At 46.2% G+C, this 23,199-nt stretch overlaps 1 protein-coding gene across 2 annotated transcripts in view; it reads right to left on the bottom strand.

Annotated features, from left to right (window-relative positions):
* The window catches only part of PAPLA1 (Phosphatidic Acid Phospholipase A1), an 89,427-nt gene that overhangs the window by 19,433 nt on the left and 46,795 nt on the right, over nt 1-23,199 (bottom strand). For both annotated transcript variants that reach the window (XM_070531248.1, XM_070531249.1), the window contains 2 exons: nt 18,565-18,576; nt 18,304-18,394 (listed from right to left, as the gene is read on the bottom strand). In XM_070531248.1, coding sequence (XP_070387349.1) covers nt 18,304-18,394; nt 18,565-18,576 — 103 coding nt within the window. The remainder of the gene's footprint in view (nt 1-18,303; nt 18,395-18,564; nt 18,577-23,199) is intronic.

Genomic DNA, 23,199 nt, shown 5'->3' with positions numbered 1-23,199 from the left:
GAGTGCTTTCGTCACCAGGCAAGTGCTTGAATGTCCCGGAGGAGTCTCTAATTATGTCCTGCATTTACTCAATTTCTCGATTATTAAGGCTCTGTTCGCAATAATATTGACACCTTAGAGATTCTCACGCACTGATCAATCACTTTAGCTTGACTTAGTATTTTCCTTTAGTGTCCCTTTAATATGCGACGAGGTGGGTTTTCTGACAAAATATTTTTAGATGCATGCTTTTGCTATGAAGGTTGCATTTGTGTAACTGAAATAGACATTACCTGAAAGTTGGCACATGGGCTGTTGTACAGTTAAACTTCGATATAACGAAGTTAGTAAAATCAGTAATTCGCTTCGTTATACCACAATATTGTTCCAATGAAATTCAACCTTTTATGCAAATAAGTACAGTCACCAATGGATTTTTTTTACACAAAAGGGGCCGCAAAATTTTACAAATTATTGGGCAATCAGAAAAGCTAACTTGAGTAAGAAAACAAAATTATTTCATTGCCTTTAAGAATCGGTGATGAAAGATATGGTTTCATGCCGTGTCAACAATATTGTCACATACGAGTTTGTGCCGCTGTGGCCAAAAGGTTTTTGTGAGGCGAAGAGGAGGTTGAAGTATCTCGACGATCGGTAGATGGTGTTACTCTGACTACTGAGCTACAACTTCGTAACTGTATATATTGTAAATACGCATATTTTCTCCCCTGTAACATCTTGGTGGACGTGCGGGGTACTCTCGCCACAAGCTGGCCCTGAATCTTTGCAGCGGGCGTCACATTGGTTCCGCTGTTATGGCTACTGGCGCTGCCTCCGTCGCTCAGACACCAGCGGAAGTAGTGCTAACCCAGCTACGTCACCCGGGAATGTTCATCGGCACTGGCAAGGTCGACGTTGAAGACTGGCTGACGTCGTATGAACGCGTCGCTAAGCACAAGTGGGATGTCACACTTCTGCTGGCCAACGTGATCTTTTATTTGGGAGGAACCACGAAGGTATGGTTCGACACGCATGAAGCCGACATTAGAAGCTGGGACTCTTGCAAGGAAAAGCTATGCGATCTTTTCGGAAGACCTGTGGGACGTCAAATAGAGGCCAAGCAAAAGCTAGCGTCTCATGCCCAGACATCAACCGAATTGTACGTTGCATATATTCAAGACGTTCTGGCTCTCTGCCATAAAGTGGACGCGAACATGCTGGAGGCCGATAAAATTGGACACATCTTGAAGGGCATCGCGGACGATGCATTCAACCTCCTGCTTTGCAGAAACTTCTCAACGGCTGAGTCTTTCATTAAGGAATGCCGGAATTTTTACCAAGTGAAGAGCAAACGCATCGTACAGTGCTTCGACTGACTTCCGAATACGGCTGCCACTTCCTCCTGAAACGACCCTCCAGCGTCACGTTTGCCTACAACGCCAAGCTAGACGCAGGTCATCTGTCGCGAACTTGAGGCTATGGCTGCAAGTTCTCACTGCCTCCATACGCATCACAACGCGACCATCTTGTTCATTCAAGCTGTTGTCCTCCAAGAAATTGCAACCATAGACATCCGGTCTGCCGCCTCCCCACTTCCCACCCCTACCACTCCTGTCATTGCCTCTGCCGCACTTCGACAGTTGCTCCCGAAACGATATCGGAACCCCTCTGAGTGGTGAACACCGGATGAGAGGCCAATTTGCTTTGCTTGCTCCCGGGACGGTCACATCTACCGCCACTGCCGTAGTAGCCGCTGGTACTCCTCTGCTGACCCCTACTGCTTGACCACCCTTGTTGAAATTTTTGTTGATGATGTACCTGTTCAAGCCCTCATCGATACTGGCGCTCAGACGTCGGTTATGCAATCAGATCTTCATAGCCGTCTCCTTAAAGTCCTGACACCTGCCGAGTCACCTGCTGTACGAGTAGCTAATGACAGTACAATAGCCGTGATGGGAATGTGTGCCGCCCGTGTTACCATTGCCGGCCGTCCAGTGTTAGTCCTGTTCACTGTACTGGCCGAGTGTCTCCACAAAGTGATACTTGGAACCGACTTTCTGACTGCCCATTCAGCACTTATGACTGTGCAACCGGCACCCTTCGCCTTGAACTCCCCCATTACATTGCCGACCCGACCGACGACCACAAGTCCCGACTTCGTTCTACTGAATTTGTTCGACTGCAGCCTGATGCTGCAACTTATGTCCTCATGCCGCCTTGTCCACCACTTTGAGATGGTCCTTACGTGGTGTCCCCACTTTGTAACGTCCTCCTGGCCCATCAAATAGCACTACCAAGCTCAATTGTAACTCTTGTCAACAATCAAGTGGGGCTTCCTCATCTGAATTTGGGTTCGTGTCTGCAAGTGCTACCTGAGGGTGTATCTCTCACTGTGCTGTCCCCTTTGGAAGACTGGAGTAGCTGCTCTTATGCCCGAACCACAATTCGACACTGCTGCAGCTTCTGGCCCTCCTACTTCACACACCGACAAGTTTACACCAATGATAGCTACTGATTTACAAGCTGCTTACGTCGACGCTCTTCGCCGCATTCTGATGTCCTATGAAGTCATCTTTGATTTTGGCAATCGCCCGCTAGGTCGAATCCATGTCGTCACCCATCCAATCCACACTGGTGACACCCCTCCTATACACCGGCGGCACTAGCGTGTGTCTGTGGCTGAACGCCAGGTGATCCGAACAGAGGTGGACAAAATGATCTCCAAAGATATTATCGAGCCTTCCTGCAGTCCTTGGGCATCACCTGTCATTTTGGTTAAAAAGAAGGACAATACCTGGAGATTTTCTGTCGATTACTGTCACCTCAATAAAATTACCAAAAAGGATGTGTATCCGCTTCTGCGTATTGACGACGCACTGGAGTGCTTACACGGTGCTAGTTATTTTTCGTCGATTGATTTGCACTCTGATTACTGGCAAATCGCAGTGGATGAACAAGATTACGAAAAGACAGCCTTCGTCATCCCAGATGGTCTCTACCAACTTAAAGTGATGCCTTTTGGACTGTGCAATGCCCTTGCTACCTTGGAGCGCATGATTGATTCTCTTATGCGCGGATTCAAATGGACCACATGCCTCTGCTACCTTGATGACGTCACTGTTTCTTCACCAACATTTGAGAGCCACCTCCACCGACTCTCAGCTATCCTTGCTGTTTTTTGACGAGCTGGCCTACAGCTCAATTCTTAAATTGCCACTTCGGCCACCGCCAAATACGAGTACTTGGTCACTTGGTTGACGCTGCTGGCATCCAGCCCGATCCTGATAAAGCTCATGCTGTTGGTGAGTTTCCCCTTCTGCGTTCTTCTACCGATGTCCGAACTTTCCTAGGGCTGTGTTCCTATTTTCGGCGATATATCCAGAACTTTGTCGAAATCGCTCGTCCTCTCACAGACCTCCTTAAAAAGGACACCACTTTTCGTTGTGTACCCAACCAGGCTGCAGCATTTTCAACTCTTATCAGTCACCGTTGTGACAGATCATCATGCCTTATGATGGCCGTCCTCACTCAGAGACCCGACAGGCTGTCTTGGCCGCTGGGCTTTACGCCTGCAAGAGTGCACCTTTTCCATGTCCTACAAATCTGGGCGGCTACATAAAGACGCGAACTGCTTTTCCTGCTATCCTGTAGACCCTCCCGATGGCATCGAAACCGATACAGGTACCTGCATTTTGTCGATCTCCAATTTCTGACGCATCGCTGACGAGCAGCGTTGTGACCCATATTCGCGATCCATCATCGAACGCCTTACCTCGAAGAACAGGACATTTCCCTCCATATGTTTGTTCTCCAGGATGGGACCTTATACCGACACAATATGAATCCACATGGTGCTGAACTGCTTGTCGTTCCCCAGCATATGTGCTTGACAATTCTTTCGCAGTTACACGATGTGCCCACCACTGGTCATTTGGGTGTCTCCCGTACGTACGAACGTGTTCGCAGACAATTTTTCTGGCATGGGCTACATTGCTCTTTTCGAAGTTACGTCGCTGCCTGAGAACTTTGCCAACGCGAGAAGAAGCCTCCATTGTCTCCTGCTGGGCACCTTCAGCTTATAGATATCCCCAGTGAGCCATTTTACCGCATCAGCCTGGACCTCCTTGGCCCATTTCCAATTTCATCCACGCGTTATGCCATACTGCGGGCCCTCCCTACGAGCTGTGCAACTGATGTGGCCGATTTTCTCCTTCATGAAGTGATCCTACATCATGGTGCCCTACGAGATGCGCAACTGATGCGGCTAATTTTCTCCTTCATAAAGTGATCCTACATCATGGTGCCCCACATCAGCTACTCACTGGTAGAGGCCGCTGTTTTCTTTGTAAGGTTGTCGACGACCTTCTTCGCTCTTGCTCCACGTCCCACAAGTTCACGACAGTTTACCACCCATAGACAAACTGACTTACTCAGCATCTCAACTGTACACTCATGGACATGCTCTCCATGTACATGTCCGATGATCACCGGGATTGGGACTGCACCTTACCCTTCGTGACATTTGCATACAATTCGTCGCATCACGATATTACTGGTTATTCTCCATTCTATCTACTATATGGCTGTGACCCACTCCTGCCTCTTGACTCGCTGCTCCCTTCCGATGCCACCACTACCATGTTCTATCTTCATGACGCCATTGTTTGTGTGGCCACAGTGTGTTGCATTGCCCGTGACCGTCTTCTGGAATCTCAGACAAGCCAAAAGCACCGTTACGACAGTCATCGTCGGGACGTTCATTTCAGCCCTGGATCACTGGTCCTGCTTTGGTTACCCGCCCGTCGCGTTCGCCTTTGCAAAAAAACTGCTGCTGCGATACGTCGGGCCATACCAAGTTCTTCGCCAAGTCACCAACCTCACATATGAGATATCACCTGTGACTTCGACGTCTTCTACCCCACCCAGAACTGATATCGTGCACGTTTCGCGACTAAAACCCTATAACTTGCACACTGATTCGACACCCTAGGAATCATCGAGACAAAGCTTCTGCCGCCGGGGGTTAATGTCACATACAAGTTTGTGCCGCTGTGGACAAAAGGACGTTGTGAGGTGAAGAGGAGGTTGAAGTGTCTCGAAGACCAGTAGATGGTGTTACCATGACTACTGAGCTACAACTTCGTAACTGTATATATTGTAAATATTTTCTCCCCCGTAACAATATGTTCACATCAGCGGTATGAAACGAAGCCAGCCACACTTTCGCGTCCACTCCGCACCTGCAGCTGATAGTGTCGCCCAAAATGGGATGATGCTATTGTGAAGAGTGTCAGAAGCAGAGAGCGAATGTTTCATCTGCCTCTCGCTTTAACATGTCTCCAAAACTGAAGACTACGCAACCTCCAGTACTGAATGCGTGAGAAGACAGCACACAATGATGCCAAGCCATCCTGGCGTGCCCACTCTTGCACAAGTGGCAGATTACCTCTAAAATAGGGCGCTCGCACTGCATAAGTGCTCAGCTGTGCTGAAAGCCAGGCGCAGCCATGGCTGCATTGGAGCTAGAAAGGAGACGCGCCAACCTGCTGCCCACTTCCTCCCCTCTCACATGCCTTATTGCGTTCCTGCGAGTTTGCTCCCCCTTCCTTCCCCTTGCTTGAGCAGTAAGATGGCACTCATCAAGCCACCATTCTTCTCGGCTCACCTTCGCGTGTGGGGAGCAATAACATCTTATCGCACTTGGCCTTTATACGGAACACGACTCTCTTCCGCTTCGGCAGGCACTATTGGTCAAGCGGTGTGCGATTTGAAAGATGCGTCACAAGCAGCCACTTGTAATCAAACCATTTGACCATGTGCGTCTGCGGAAGTTTCCATTTATTGTATCTAAATTCCTTCGCGGTGGCAGTGAAATTTCGTTATATTGAAATCGTGTATAAACGCACTCCGTTATACTGAGGTTCCAAATGCATGGTGTTCTATGGACAAGAAGTTATGAAACGTTAAATACTTTGTTATATCAAGAATTTTATTAAAAGTTTGTTATATCAAAGTTTAACTGTATTTAATCATTCTGCATCTTTGTTGCACTGTATTGACACGTGTACTTGTGTTCACATGTACACATGTAGAGAGCAAAATGGCAGATATCATGTAGTAGTGACGGTGAAGAAAGCGGCAAAACTGTGAATGACGGAACTAGCGTTTTATTGCACGAACCTGTACCCTCATAAACATGCTACATTGAGAGAACAATCATAGCGGTGAACACAATCGGCAATCGGCGAAAATCTGATCTGCGGGGCAAGCACGTCGGCTTGCGTACGTGAGTCATCGAAGGTTCCAGAATAATCGCTGGTGCCTGCCCACGTGTCTTCCAGAAAGCGCTACACAATTCGCGTCGCTACAAGCAATCAGATTGCACAAGGTTTAGTGACAACAGACAGCGGATAGAACCCTTGACAACCTTCGAGGAACTTCCGATACATGCAGGCGCTTCCGAGAAAGAAAGCACTTTATTTGCACCCGTCAGGGAGTATGGGTGATCGGGGTAAGACGCAGCTCCCCCTTTCACCGCCTACCTCCCCACTAGACGTCGGCCGGAATCAGTTGGCTTCCAGTGGCGGCCTGGGCTTGACCGATGACTAGCTTTTGGGCTTGTTCTTCCTGGCTATGGAGGGAGGATTCCCAGGACTCTTTGTTCCCATGTAGACCATTTAGCGATAAAATTTCTTAGACGGTGAAATGCGGTCACTCAATAAAGATAAACAAGTACACGTGTCAATGTCCCCCTCTTAAAAAGCGTCATCCCTATGCTACGAACATGAAAGCAAAAACAAAACCACACATAATAAAGAAAAAACAATAACAAAATAACAAAGAAACTAAGTTCCCAAATTCTTCAGCAGGTGCAGAAAGGCTTAAGGCACACCATATGGATGACTTCTGGTTGTGTACGGCACCACTGTGATGCCATCTGGCATGACCTTATAGTCCAGTGCGCCAATGCATTGAATGATCTTGATGGGTCCGAAATAGTAGCGTAACAGTTTCTCGCTAAGTCCAGACTAAAACACGGTCGTCGGGCTGGTACTCGATGTCACGTCATCGAGGATTGTAGTGTCGGCTGTCGCTCCTCTGCTGGCTCTTGATGCGCAGGCTGGCGGGCTGTTGAGCTTCTTCGACGCGCTGGAGATAGGCAGCAATGTCGAGAATCGTCGTCAGGTTGCTGCCGTAAACAAGCTTGAATGGCATGATCTGCGTTGTTTCTTGGACCACCGTGTTGTAAGAGAAAATTAGGTACGGCAGGACGGCATCCCACGTCTTCTGTTCGACGTCGACGTACATTGCAAGCATGTCGGCGAGGGTCTTGTTCAGCCGCTCCTTAGGACCATTCATCTGCAGATGGTAGGCAGTTGTCCTCCTGTGATTTGTCCAGCTGTATTGCCGCTCCTCTGTCGGTGACGAGGACTTCTGGGGCACCATGTCGCAGCAGGATGTTCTCGACAAAGACCTTAGCAACATCCGCACTACCTTTAGGCAGAGCCTTTGTTTCGGCGTATCGGGTAAGGTAGTCGGTAGCCACAATGATCCATTTGTTTTCATATGTTGACATCGAAAAGGGCGCCAACAAATCCATCCCGATTTGCTAAAATGGTCGGCAAGGAGGCTCAATCGGCTTTAGTAATACCGCCGGCCTTGACGTAATGGGCGACGTCGGCGGTCAAGTGTGGCCAACAGTACTTCTCTTGTATTGCGAGCATATGGGACAACCTGAGGTGCACGGCTGTCTTATCGTCGTGCAGGGCATGGAGCACTTCTGACTGGAGTGCTGCAAGCACAACAAGAAGATAGTGTGCACGGGCTGGTGAAAAGTTCTTCACCAGGACGTCGTTTCGTAAGAAAAACGAAGGCAATCCGCACCTAAATACCCTTGGGACAACATCTGCCTTGCCTTGCAAGCACTCAGCAAGGCTTCTGAGCTCAGGGTGCACTCGCTGCAGCTCGACAATGTTGTCTGCACTTATTGTACCTAAATAGGCGTCCTTATCTTGGCCATCTTGGGGCGGCAGGTCCACAGGAGCGTGAGACAGGCAGTTGGCATCAGAGTGTTTCATCTGGACTTGTAGATTACAGTGATGTCATATTCTTGCAGCCTGAGGCTCCACCGCACCAGGCGTCCTGAAGGGTCCTTTAAGTTCGCTAGCCAACACAACGCGTGATGGCCACTAATGACTTCGAATGGCCTGCCATATAGGTAAGGGCGGAATTTAGCTGAAGCCCAAATGATGGCGAGGCATTCCTTTTCGGTTGTAGAATTGCCTTCCGCATTTGCCAGCGACCGGCTAGCGTAAGCCATCAGCCATTGAAGTCCGTCCTTCCTCTGGACTAGGACAGCACTGAGGCCTAGGCTACTGGTGTTAGTGTGGATTTCTGTGTCGCTGTCCTCGTTAAAGTGTGCAAGTATCGGTGGCGACTGCATGCGTCGTTTAAGTTCTTAAAATGCATCGGCCAGTGGCGTTTCCCACTTGAACTCGACATCACATTTAGTTAGATGTGTCAGTGGCTCAGCGATGCGTGAAAAGTCTTTGACACAGCGCCTGTAGCAGGCATGCATGCTAAGGAATCTACGCACTGCCTTGTTCTCTATGGGCTGCTGGAACTTTGTGATGGCAGCTGTCTGCTGTAGGTCGGGGCGGACTCCAGATTTGCTGATGACGTGGCCTAGGAAGAGACGCTCATCATAAGCGAAGCAGCACTTTTCCAGTTTCAGAGTGAGCCCTGATCACTTCATGGCCTCTAGTACTAATGCAAGGCGCCTAATTCTTTCCATACCGCTCCCATTGGGCATCGTCAGCCCACTAACAATGGTTTGAAGTGCCGCTTTCGAGACCTTCCGCGCCGCTCATGGACACATTGTGCTATCGGATGTCAAGGAGGAGAACTATATTTTTGTTTGCTAGGCAATTCGCTTTTTTTCCCCCAGGTGGTGATTTTTGAACATGCTCCGAAGTTTTCACGATCGCCAAAGTAGAAATAAAAATGGCTGCCCGCTATCGAAGGTTCGAAACACCGCTTTTGAGACCATCCGCGCCGTTCACGGACACTCTGCGTTATAGGACGTAAAGTAGGAGAATTATATTTTTGTTTGATTTTCCCCCACCAGGTGTTAATTTTTGAATACACTCCAAAGTTTAGCGATCGTCAAAGTAGAAAACAAAAATGGCTGTCTTTGGGAGCGGCGCACACTTCGAAAAATCGCAGACTCACTATTTCACTGTGTTTGGTGGCTGATTTTATCGATGGATCGAGTAGCAGAGAGTCCGAGGATGCTGCCTTTCCGTCGGACTTTGTCTCTGAGAGCGACGACGACGCAAGTCAGCCTAGAACAACGGCGGCTGCAGCCCAGCCCAGCCAACTGTAGCGCTTGCAGCAAAATTTTCGTAGTGGAATACCTGTTCAATGAAAAATTTAGATTTTTTTCGGAGATAGTGCCTATTAGACAGGAATACATTTTGTATATCCCATAATATTCTTTACGTCTTTTTTAGTAGATACAAGCGTGTCTTTACAAGCATTGTTCAATTTTATCCCATAATCTTCATTTTGGCAATTTATATCTTTTTTATCACACATATCTTGCTAATAAAACTTTTATGCGTGAAAAGTGCATTCACTGTTTTTTTTTTGTTTACGTATTACATAAAATATTAAGCGCAGTAGTTCATTGAGAAAAAAAGAATCTGGCATAACCTACAGAAAACATCTTTTTCCCACTGTAGTGAAAGAGCTAAGGCAATCATTAAAATTTTCGGCGAAGACGACGTCATCCAAGTAAACAAGACAGGTCTGGCACTTCAATCCTGCTAACAGTGTCCATCATGTGCTGAAATTTTGCAGGTGCCAAGCACAGTCCGAATGGCATGACCTTGAACTCATAGAGGGCGTTTGGCGTGATGAAGGCGTCTTTTTGCAATCCCTCTTGTCAACTTCTATTTGCCAGTAGCCAATTTTGAGATTCATTGACGAAAAGTATTTAGCATTGCAGAGCCGATCCAATGCATCATCTATCTGTGGGAAGGGGTATATGTCCTTCATGTTCTTGTTCAGTAGACGATAATTGATGCAGAAACATAGGGTGCCGTCCTTTTTTTTTTCACGGACTACATACAGGAGATGCCCATGGGCTTTTCGACGGTTGGATGATGTTGTCGTGAAGCATTTTGTCAACTTGTTGCATTATAGCTTCATGTTCTCACATCGAAACTCAATAAGGGCTCTGGCAAAGTGGCCATGCACACTCTTCGGTTATTATACAATGCTTTACAACTAATGTTCATTGAATCCTCGATGAAGTCGAGAAGCAGTCTTTGTATTGTCGGAGAATACTTTAGGGCTGTTGCTGCTTACTCATGGGGAGACTTGGATTTACGTCAAAGTCTGGTTCGGGAACTATGGTAGTCGGGGTAGATGTGGCAGAATCCGAGAGGGCAAATGCACTGCTGGTTTCTTCAATTTTGTCGATGTATGCGATCGTCATGCCCTTGTTGATGTGCTTGAACTTTTGGCTGAAGTTTGTCAGCATCACTTTTGCTTTCCCTCCGGGCAGTCAAGCAATCCCTCTTGCGATGCAAATTTCACCGTCGAGCAGTAGACGTTGGTAGCCCTCTATGATGCCTTCTACACCTGCAGGTGTTTCGGTGCCGGAAGAGATGACAATGCTGGAGCGAGGCAACGTGCTGACTTGGTCCTCAAGTACACTCAAGGCACGCTGACTGGAAGGCCTCTCCATCGCAATCGCTTTATCTGTGGACAGCATTATCGACTTTAACCTTGGGTCGATGATTTCGTCGAGTTAGTTCAGGAAGTCCACGCTGAGAATCACATCTCGTGAGCACTGTTGAAGGACAACGAATGTCACAGGGTAAGTCCGGTTATGAACTGCAATTCTTGGCATGAAGATTCCCATCGGCATTATGAGGTGTCCTCCAGCTGTTTTAATTTTAGGGCTGTCCCATGCAGTCTCGACTTTGTTCAACTTGGCGGTGAAAAATCCACTGATGATGGAGTAGTCGGCTCCTGTGTCCACTAAGGCGGTGACTGCGTGGCCATCGAGGAGCGCGTCAGGGTCAGTGGTTCTTTGTCTTGCGTTGCAGCTAGGTCTTGGCGTTGGATCAGGGCTGCATTGCACTGACGTTTGGCTGGTACGCCATGTCTTCAGGTCTTTGGTCGGTGCATTCTTTGCTTCCAGGCTTCGTCGGGATGGCGACGTGTTGTCGTTATGTCGCCGAGATAAAAAATTATGGGTTTTTACGTGCCAAAACCACTTTCCGATTATGAGGCACGCTGTAGTGGAGGACTGTGGAAATTTTAACCACCTGGGGTTCTTTAACATGCACCTAAATCTAAGTACACAAGTGTTTTCACATTTCGCCCCCATCTAAATGCGGCCGCCGTGGCCGGGATTCGATCCCGTGACCTCGTGCTCAGCAGCCCAACACCACAGCCATAGAGCAACCATAGCCGGTCACCGAGATAGTGTCTTCAGCACCTTTGTTGGTGGCGGCAGTCAGTTCGACGAAAAGGAACCGCACCTCCATCGGTTGCTACTTTTAGTTTTTCGGATATGGGCTGACAGACTGGCCCCGGGCTGGGCCAGTGTATGGTCCGCGCTGCGGCAATAAGTAGCGGCCTGGTGAGGGTGAATGGGACAGTGGTTCAGGGCTCCATTAAGTGGCGGCGAGGTAATCGGTGATATCGTGAGGGCATTCACTTTGCTACAATGTACTAGAATACGGCAGTGCAGCGACCGTCGTGGGCTGCAGCTTGAGATAGCTGTCACGGTAGGCAGCGAACATGGCGGCGCTGCAGTCGCCAACTACACTATGCCCCTTGACAACACGTGCGGGAAATTTGGTGTAGGCAAACCTTTTTGGCTGTGTGTTCCTTTATTCAGTGGTGGAACAGCCATTTCACCTTTCAGCGCAGGTCCTGGCCCAGGCAAAAAGCCGATTTGGCGCAGCAGAAAGCATTTTTGGCGCAGGTTCCAAGGCATGTATGCTTACCATGTACCAGCAAATTTTAACTGATATAGTTGATATGTTGTGAAGACGGGTTTGCGCGTACCTTACAAGCGCAGTCAGGGAAAGACTTGACGCTCCTCCACACGGCGACACACAAAGGACGCGGTCGGTTTCGTCGATATGGCACAGAGAAGGCACCACCATCAGGTCGTTAACAAACGCATTAACCCAGGATGCAACACAGTGCAACAGTAGCAGATTGTGGGCAAAGACTCACCGCAAGACAAACAGTGTACGCGCCCCTGCACTGAGCACGACATTATGCAATATACTCGTGTAATGAAATGTACATTAGGGAGTCGTCGAATAGGGGCCGCAAAGGTTATGCAGCCACAAAAAAAAAAAAAGTAGCATCAGCACCACTGCACGTGGGTGAGACGCAAATAGTGTTTTGCTTTTGCATCAGTGACGTTGTTCCACCGAAAAAGCGCAGTGACAGAAACTCAACTAAAATGTTTTGCATCAATGTACATGGCGGAACCCATCGAAGTGGCAGCTTTCGCCGTGTACCACATTCGACCTCATTCGATAATACTATTTTGAACTATGCACAACGTGCAATTCCGATTGCAGTGGCTCTTTTCCTAATCCCCGCTGTCACCCATAAACATAGCAAAAGCTTACCTTTAACCCTAGATTGTGACATCCTCCTTCAGCAAATTCTGCGGTACTACGCGCATTCGATGAACATCGAAATAGAGCACCAGCAAGACTGTGCGCTGGCACTATATTGTACGTCTGTCAGAAAAACGCGTCAATGACGAACTGGACGACTTTGACGGGCCCAATGAATTTCTCACTACTTAGTGAGAAATAGAGTGTACCAACGCCATGGACAGGTCTTTGCTTCCTTCTATTGATAATGATGATAGCATGCTGTTGGTTGTCAGTTTTGCTAGCTGCAGAGCATTAACAGAAGGAGGGTTTCATTCTTATGCATGCTTTGGCACAGGCTTAGCGCGATTTTCCGCTTAAATGCAATTTTGGCAGAGGATGGTGCACAGGGTCGCTCTTGGCGCAGTCTGCCGCAATTGGTGCAGCTGCTCCACCACTGCTTTATTTTGTCCGTGTTTTGCAAAACATTTCGTGTTAAAGAATGACTCCTTACTTCAGCAATGGGTAAGCAACATTTACCCATTGCTGAAGCAATACCATTGGTAAGCAATGCCTATCCAAGTAAACAACTTTGAAAAAGTAAGAGTGGGTTATGGTTTTCAGCTCTTTGGACAGAGACCACTGCAAGCATTCTTTCTTATCGGACACAACTAGAGAGAAGCTGTGGCAGCATAGGGGCTACCACAAAGTTCTTTTCAAGAATGAAGTCGCTGATTGCTGTAATGACATCTACGTACCCAGCGGAAGCTCTGACATCCAATCAACCGGTGTACAAAAGACCCAAGATATGCTTGAATTTCTGAACAGTAGGAGTGTCACACTGATGAGGCATTTTCTCAGTGACTCAACAGCAGAAGGAATAAGTGTAACACTGACAAGTACGCTCGAGCTTCTTGACTACTTGAACAAAAAGGTCGGATTCAAATATTTGCTAACTTCAAGGCTTAGCCAGGATAAAGTCGAGAACTTATTTGGTATACAGTGAGGCTTTGGTCGGGCTGCAACAGTCATCCAATGTCACAGCAGTTTTTACTGTCTGTTCATTGTCTTTCTTTCTTTAAACTTGGCGCGAAGCGTCACGGGAAGCAAGGTAGAGGATGATGTGATCAACTCTATTCTTGAGGCTACTGACAGAGAAAAGGATGCCACTAAGGGAAAGTTTTTGAAGACAGTGAAGTTGTACACAGAGAAAAATATAGAGGTTCTGACTTGCACCTTTCCCAGCAGAAACTGACGAACACGTGCATCATGTGAAGAGAAACGAGTCGTGATTCATACATTTCATTTCAGGCTATGTGGCAAAAAAGGTGCGTGCTGCCAACCAAAGTTCTGATTCCACTGCCTGCCTCTTGCTCTAAACTGAGCAAGGGCACTTGTTGGCTGCTTCTGCATTTGTGTTGTTCAAGCGCCTTGTCCGTTGTACATGTTCCTCTTTTAGTCCGTGTCTTCATAGCGCTCTTTTCTTCAAGATCAAGGTGGTTTGTTGTACCCTTCAGTTGAATTTTTCACATTTATTACACGCCTAGAGGATATTTTCACGAGTTGTTTCGCTACTAATAAGGTACACAGTGAAAGTGTACTAATGGCTATCTTGGAGATGATTCATTTTGCTAGGCACTTAAGCATATTGGTTGCAAAGCGCACACAGAATGCTCGACACCCTGTGTTGTAGGCTTTTATGTCACAACCAGGCTCCACTTTTTTGTAAAGGGGCTGAACAAAGCCAACACCTCCAAGCGGAAGTAACCTAAGCACCAGAAACTAAGCAGGCTGAACTGAACGAATGTTAAACCATTAATTTGACTGGCATGCCAGCATCCATGAGTGATAGCTACAGCTTAATTAACATTTCTATTGTGTGTACAGAACAGTTTATTTGTATTGTGAATTTCTTTGAATCATTCAGTAGGCTTTGCTTTTTACATATTTCTACTTACTTAACCATGGCATTGCGTGCAACATCCTCATTTCTATTGTGCATTTCTGTATTACATTCTTGATTCTGTCATACCACGGAAAACCTTTTAATGTCTCTCTGATATCATTGTATATTTGTGTATGTTAACTTCTGCACATTGTCTTGATCTGACACATTTTATGTTCGCTGTCCATTCTAATAGTACATTAATTCTTGGCATCCTCATACTGTGGAATTGTGCAATAAAAGTTCGAAGGTAATGATTACCTGTTACAGTGTTTCTTTTTTTTTTCATCTCATCTGTCCATTGTGCAAATGTTTAATGCCATACCAGTAAACATTAACTGCCGTAGTGTGCACGGCATGCACTGACCTTTCCAAACGGTGCAAGAAAGCATCGGAGCATCACAGTTTTGGCTAAAATAGAAAAACAATAAATTTCAGATGCTAGAAAATTTTGTTTGACTGAAAGGGCGCGTCCTGAGTGTGACTGAATGAAAGAAGTTGTGGAAGCAGTGTTTAGAGAGCACATGCTGCGCAGGCTTTTATGCATGCCTTCCGTAGTCGCCGATCACAGCACCGCCATTATCGCCACTACGATAGTCGCCCAAAGAGTGCAGTCGTTCCACTGCCCTATTCTAGTACACTGTAACCTTGCTGCATGCACGGAGCATTGACGGCGAACCCTCATAGTACCATTTCATGGTATGGGCACCGGCAGTAGATGTGGCCCACTTCTATGCAGTGATAGCAGAGCGTATGGTGGTTGTGGGCGTGCCAAATGCCAGTCTTCCTCGGCATGCTGCGCGGGGCTGCGGGTTGGCATGCTGGCGGTCGCAGTGGTGGACGACGGAACTGCAGCGTTACCGGGCCCTGGCGATGGCGGCATAGGTCATCACTTCAGGCTGAGGCCGTGGCAATTCTGGCTGTACTTCGGGAAATCCCAATGACTGCTGAATTTCATCCCGAACTACATCAGCAATCGAGTTAACTTGGGACTGTGATGCTGGGAACATCTTGTGGAGTTCTTCGCGCGCAACTCGTCTGATTGTCTCTCACCAGTCGTCGGAGCAGAGAGCTTGTCAGCAAGATGTCACGTTGTCAGCAAGATGAACAAACTTGCCTTGATTAGGGTCTTGCTTTCAGAAAAGGTAATTCAGCTCATAGAAGCTAATGCAGCAGTTAGCTATTTACATTGTGTGAAAAAGTTCACAGATGTCTCCCAAACGAATGTCTGCACATGACTTAATTTAACACTGGCACATAGCTTGGAAGTTGTGCTTTAAAATACTGTATGATGCATCAGAGAAACACTTCCAAGACTCGGTGCCTCTGTATGTCTTTGTGAATATACCAACTTTACCATGGTACATAGCTTTGCTAACAAGTTGAGCTTTTGACACAGCTGACTATTTAACCGGAAAGTTAGAAATTTTACATGCGATTTGTACGCTTTATACAAAATTACTTTTTACCAAGGATATGACTGCACTGTACCATTGAAAAGCTGTGCAGTACTGTTCCAGTTAGGCCTGAGAATTAGAGACACTAAAGAGAAACATTAAAGAGACTGACAACTGCCCAGAATGTGTTGCGAGACGTTGATGGAAATGAAATGATCGTGATTTATAGTGATAGAATCCAGCACGCTGTTCGGGATTTAAGTAGGAAATATAATATTAAATTGGCAAAGAAAGTCAGAAAAACCAGTAAGTGGCTAGGCCTGGCAGTGAAATCTCGATACTTCAAAATGAAGTCAAGAGATTCTGTACGTAAGACTACTGTCATTAAGCACAGTATAATTATTGCTTAAAATTGCAGTTAATAAATTATTAGACACTTGTGCTTTATTCTGTATGTATTATGAAGTAAAGAAAGACCACGCTAATGAGCGGCGCTCGCGTCGTCCCACATGCATGGCAGCGCACATGCTGCTGTACACGTGCAAGTATAGCACAAGTTTGCAAGTACTTAGAGTTTTATGATCTCCCTGTGATACAAGATGCCATCGACGAGTTGTGCCATAAATGGGTGTATTTTTTTACCTTCGTGTAGGCACCTCTGTCACACTGTACCAACACCAAGCTTTCCGCCGACTGTCGGCAGATTGTTGGCGTCGGTACAGTGTGACAGAGACACCGACACGAAGGAAAAAATGCTGTTGCCGACAGTTGGCAGATCAAAATCGATGTTCGACCCAGCCTAGTGTAAGTGAGCATTTACCAATCGGCATTCTCCAGGCATGCTGCTTGTGGTGGGGACGATGGTCTATCGTGCAAGTCGGATTCGTCGCTGCCGCTGCCGCTTTCATTCGTCGAAGCATGACGTTTGGGTGCTACTTCGCAAGGATCTAAATTCTGAGCATGCATGCGAGCTAAAATGCTTTGTTCCAGCTCGCTCAGGTCTTCGAGAGATAACATCCGAAATCAAGAGCGCACGGTTGGCCACAGCAACATGAACCGCTTATCACATGTAAAAGCATTGTTTTGTTTTCGATGCGCTTGGTTTCGTTTTTAGTCAAATACCAAAGCAGTTGGACAGGAAACTGCAAAAACAAGTAGCTATTATCACAGAAATACTTTTAACACTTTGGAAAACGTGAATCGCAGGAACATCGACTGGATAAACAAAATACTTTTTCACACCTACGGCTGCACTCGTCTGCCTCTCACTAGTGCCGGCCTATAATCGCGATCGCGCTCACCTATCACAGTTTGCAGCATGCTTCCAGTGAACGACTTCATCCTTACTACAGATACAAAAATTATCATAAAAAATGTTCCACGGCGTTTTGCGCATTCATCATCATCATCAGCAGCAGCCTGCCTGCCTGCCTACGCCCACTGCAGGGCAAAGGCTCTCCCATACTTCTCCAACTGCCCCGGTCATGTGCTAATTGTGGCCATGTTGTCCCTGCAAACTGCTTAATCTCATCCGTCCACCTAACTTTTTGCCACCCCCTGCTACGCTTCCCTTTTCTTGGAATCCATAATTAGATGCTCTGACCGGTAAGCTTCCACTGCAATAAAAAAAGTGGGTACCATGAAAATTGGTTGTCCGTTTCTTTAAGTTTATCTTTAATGGTATATTATGCTTCTGGAACAGTAAAACTAGCCTCTATGAGAGGAGCCTAGGCAAGCCACAAAAAATGCAAAGATGAAAGACTGATGGTGACACCTTCCTGATGTTCCCATATTAGTATTGCAATTACTTCACATACTTCAGTGTCTACAAAGGCAACTGTACCAACAAAGGCGTGGTTGGTTGTTTTTCATTAAGGAATGACTACACTGCAGTCTAAGGGGATGAAATACCCAACTTAGCATGGTCTGAAAACTTTTTATGTGCCAAAATGGCCAAAATACTAAAAACTCTGAAATCCATGACATCACATTGACGTGCCAGCACTCAGGTACTGATGCACAATTCAGCAAGAAGTTTGACCTTCAATTTATCCTGTAGTGATCAACCTTTTCTTCCCAAATGAATCATAATACGAGTTTTGAAAGATTACTCCACCAGCCTAAACTGATTTTGTGTTGCTCTTTATTGTCCCCTTAAGAAATTAACAGTCATACCATGTAAATGACATTTAGAAGTGTATCTGTTTGTGAAAGTAAATTTTGACAACCACTCTGAGCCCTTAAGTAACACGCTAAGTCAGTCGTAGAATGGTGCGAGACAATGATAAATTCTGTATTTGCTGCCTACAAGAATAATGAAAATGTACAAGCACACAGGACTCACCAAGGTGCATTCGCTTGCGACCTTTATGGTGGGGAATCAAAACAGGACACGCTGTAAAGTTTGGATCAATTAAGGTTTCCATTCGGTATGCCTGCCAGGATAAAAGAACACTAATCAGATTTTGATGGTGACCTGCACTCAATCACTCTCTCCCTTTCACACACACACAAACACACGCAAGCACGCGCACGCACGCACGCGCGAGCACACACACACACACACACCAAAAAAAGGGAGACAAAAATAAAAGAGAAAACTCACCACAGGGTCAAACTGTAGTAGTTCCGGAACATACGAAAAAGAAAAGAAGTCGATCTTAATATGGCTTGCTGCTAAGATGCAATGCTATATAAGAGGTAAGCTTCAATACTTGCATATTATGCATGCACATCGTACAAACAGCAAAATTAAAGCAGAGTCACAGATGCACTGTACTAAACTGCAGACATAAAAACATCTTTGTAGTAGTGTGCTTTTGTGCTCTTTCTAAATTTACGTTTTGCTTCTGCTTCAAACTGCTTGATGTGGAAATTTGCATGCATTTAAGATTGCATACCCAGTTGGTTTATATACTAGATTATTTTGTCATGTTCAATATAATAACTAATGTAATCAGTATTTGCACACCTTCATTTACTATACAGGATGATTAAAGGTGCACTGTATTTTCATTGCTACACAAGTATAGTATCAAGCTGATTTGCGAGACAACACTAAAGCCACCATGGAAAGTCATGAGTAGCTTTCACAGCTAGCAATATTTTGAGAATAGCGTTGCCTGTTCCTGTTCAGAATTCTATGTCAATGTGCAAGTTCTGAGACGCAGCAGCTGAAGGCCCTCTTTGATGTCAAACCACATGGCCAGTGTCGTGTGTGGAAGCAGTATAAAGCACAGTGCCATTGGGACAACACGTTCATGCACACAAAAACCAGACATCTCACGCCTGAAATGAGACACTTCTTAGTGCTCAAATGACACCTAGATAAGGACAGTCATAGAGGGGGGGTTGCAACAATTTTTTTTATTTCAGCAACATTCTCACGTGATGTAACAAAATGACTCCATGCACTAGGACCAAGCATATTATTTCAGTGCATTCCTTTGTTTCAGAATGAAAAAAATTATAACTGACACCAAGTGGAAAATATGCAGTTTCAAGACATCATGAATTTGAAAGATTGAAAAAAATCTTTAAGGTTTTCTATGCTTTGTTAGTTTTTATACCTACTTACACAACACTGTGAATGGAAATTAAATTCAAATTACTGCAATAGCCCAAAACAAGAACAAAAATGGACAGACTTGGCTTTTATACAGGAAACAGAAAAATGGGCCTTTTTTAGGAAATTTTTAAATGCGTTTGACAGGAACGAATTCCTCTTGATATGTTTTCTATGATACTTGTCTACCTTCTGAGCGAGCAGCAACGTCTCTCTTATTTACCGTTATTTCGAACTTCTGTGACAAAATTAGAAAAATTTCAACACATAAAAAATTCGACAGGTTTCATGCAAAAATGTTTAAAAAACCTGAACTCAAATCCATGCTGTGAACATGGTTGGACAGCGAAGCTGTAAACGACAGCTAGAATGATTACCCATTGTGACATAGCTTGAAATTATTAACGCGGAGACTTTCACATGCACTTTACCTAATCATTAGCCAAAGATGTTTCAACGGGCTGCAACATGGCTTGAAACGCTACTTCGTGCACCTACAAAGAGTGGACCAGAGACAAGCGAAATGCACTTAACCTGGAACCACAGTCAATCACACATGGAGCAACTAAATCCAAATTCTGCATAGAGAAATTTCTTCTTAAATTTAGAATTTGCGCACTTGAAATAATTGATTGCATTACACCTTCGTCACTTGGCCACATTTTCGGCTTCACGACATTCATCACCATCCTGCTGCACTTGGCGCTTGCGCTCACCATCCACGACCCGATTACGATGCCGTTGGACATGAGTACGATGCCGTTGTTTACATTGTCATCTCTGTTGTCTATAACACTTCTCGTAAGCACGCTGCTCTTTAGGAGTGGCCTTCCCATAGCACTGTTATAACACAAATGCAATGTCTCACTAGGCGGGCCTCTTTATACATATGTTATGTAGTGAAGTCACGTCCCATGTTACAAGCTGTGCTGTCACAAGCTTTCACTTTAATTTATATTTTATATGGGCAGTAGACGTCACACCCCCTGTTACAAGCAGATGTCGTTATCAATCATTCTATGCTTCCCATTGTTAACGATCACCTTATCATTCATCATGTTGACACGAGACGTGTTTTATGTTTTCCTTCATCGAAACAACCTATATGGTATACACTGTATGTGTGATTGCAAAGGATATGCGTACTTATTGCTTCAATTTTAGCCCACGATTGCGCTACCTCTGGGACCTGCCCATGAAAGACGTTATTTTGCCTACTGACACAAGAAATCCATTGTGGGGTACAGATAAACACCTTCACTGTAAAGAGAAACTACCTACCAATTTTGCTGAAACTTTGCCAAGATTATCTATTGTAATTCGTTTTATGCAAAGGCATGCTGCATAATTTTGTTATGACTAAAAAAGAAAGCAATGAACATAGAACAGTGATGTACAAGCTGCTGTGTTCGGCACCCTGCAATCAGGCACTTTGCTCTTTCTGTAGCGCTGCAGGTTGCTTCTTAGTTCATGAAAGAAATGGAAGCCATCATTTAACCTGATGCTTGCATGGCACAACTCAATAAAAGGGGGCACTGAACACATCAGCATGTATATCACATTTCATTGCTTTCTTTTGCACTTATAGCAAAATAATTCAACATACTTTTGCACACTGCAAATAACAGGTGAGAGGACATAATCTCGGAGAAATTTAGTGATCTTGTATGCGACTGTATCATTTCATTTCTTCTTCTTTAATTTTTGTACAAAATGTGAAATTTTCAACATTCTACAACTTCTCACATTATGCCATAAAAATTCAGATAACAGTAAATAAGAAAGACTAAATACTTTGCTGCTCGTTCAAAGGTAGCGAAGTTTGCACAGAAAGAAATTGCCACAGATGCCCATTTTAAGAGCGCAGCTCTTGGGTGCTCGTTCCTGTGGCGAGCGTCGGCGTAAGCGAGTGAATGAGCACAGCGGAGGATGAAAGAGCGAATGCGGAGTGCACCGGCATATGAAAGACTTCCGATAGTGAAGAGAGCATGAGAAGGAAAGCAGAGGATCAGGGTGCAGTGGAACCATGAGGCGGAAAGCGGGGGAGGAGGGTATGGTGAAAGCGTGAAAAGGAAAGCGTAGTGCTGCACAAGACAGGGTCTCCAGCAACGATGGCTATAAGTTGGCATCAGAGTAGCATGTGTAGTCTGGGAGGTTTGTCTGCTGTGGCTGCTGTGAATCACGCCCATGTATCAGCCATGCGCTGCCTCTCACAATTTCCCGATACTTCACTCTGTTAGCAATGTGCCGCATGTGACACATTGTCCACGCTAGCCTGTATATCGCAAAATGAAAACACGTAAAGAGCTGCACTCAAATTTCACATAAGGGAGTATCCTAATCATCTGTGAATTTCCTGTTTCATGACCAAGCTGCACTCAAATTTCGCATTTGGGAGTATCGTAATCATCTGTGAACTTCCTGTTTCATGACCAAGCTGGTCAATTTTTATGCGAAGCATATTACGAGAGCTCAACCCAGCTCCTCAGGCGCGGCGGTGTCGCCTTGAAACCACGTGACACCGTGACGTCACGACAGAGGAGAAGTGGCTTTCGCTCAACTCTTGCAAGACGGGCTGGGTGGGAATCGAACCAGGGTCTCCGGAGTGTGGGACGGAGACGCTACCACTGAGCCACGAGTACGATGCTTCAAAGCGGTACAAAAGCGCCTCTAGTGAACGCGGTGTTGCCTTAGAAACGAGCTGTTTCTAAGGCGTGCGTCTCTTGCTCAGGCGCACATTTCGTTGCCGCGCCGAACGCTGCTTTGCTCGACGCTCACCGCGTCCAATGCGGGGCGCGTAGTCGCTGCCCTGTAGCCCATTGTCTTACACCCCTTGGCGGGTCGACGGGAACGCTGTCGCGTTCCACTCTTGAAGGCGAAGCAGTAATGCATGAGTTGTTTCTTCGTCTAGCCGAACCAAATATAGCCAAGCAACAGCAGTTCACCAGGCTAAACAGTGGTTCAACAACTAAAATAAAGGATAGTATGCTTCGCATCCTGGGCTTAACCTTACCTAAGCCACAGCCATTTTTTTTGTTGTGAGTTTAGGCAAACAATGAATTAATTTAATTTCCATTAATGAAATTGTGCAAATAATGCATAAAGAGTATGAAGGTTGTGGGGATGCGCGACTCTCACGCATCCCCTGATATGTTGTTTTCCCGCACGGCTCGCGTGGCGTGGTGCCCGCGGCGGTCGATGTGGTTGAAGCGCAGTGCGAGAGATGGCGCGAGTGTTGCGCTGCTGACGCCGCTGAGAGGCGGGGTTACTTGGGTGCCGAGAGACAAGGCGCGAGGTCTTTCCCCGGCGTGGACGCGTGGACATCCCGCGCGCGCGCGCGCCGACCCATGCTTCTGCGAGACTGTCTCGCGTGGCCGCCTTCGAACGCGCCACTGTTGGTGTGACCGTACACGCGAGCGACCAGGCGTTGGGATCCAGCATGGGGGGAACATATTCGCTCACTATCCGGTCGCGGTGAGTCGGACTTCCTAGATTTGTCGCGCGCCCATCGGCATGTTTTGTGGATAGCAACTCGGCTAGCAGGCATTGATCTATGAAAGGTGCAATAAATGCCCTTGCGATTGTTTGCACTACTGTGTTGTCGTTCCTTTGTCCCAAGAGTACGGAGTGAGAATCCTACATCTGGCGCCCAACGTGGACCTCTTGGGGCATCGG

This window comes from Dermacentor albipictus, chromosome 1 (assembly GCF_038994185.2).
Source record: "Dermacentor albipictus isolate Rhodes 1998 colony chromosome 1, USDA_Dalb.pri_finalv2, whole genome shotgun sequence".
NCBI lineage: Eukaryota > Metazoa > Arthropoda > Arachnida > Ixodida > Ixodidae > Dermacentor > Dermacentor albipictus.
Note: the sequence above shows the minus strand (reverse complement) of the source record. Positions and strands in the feature narration are given on the sequence as shown.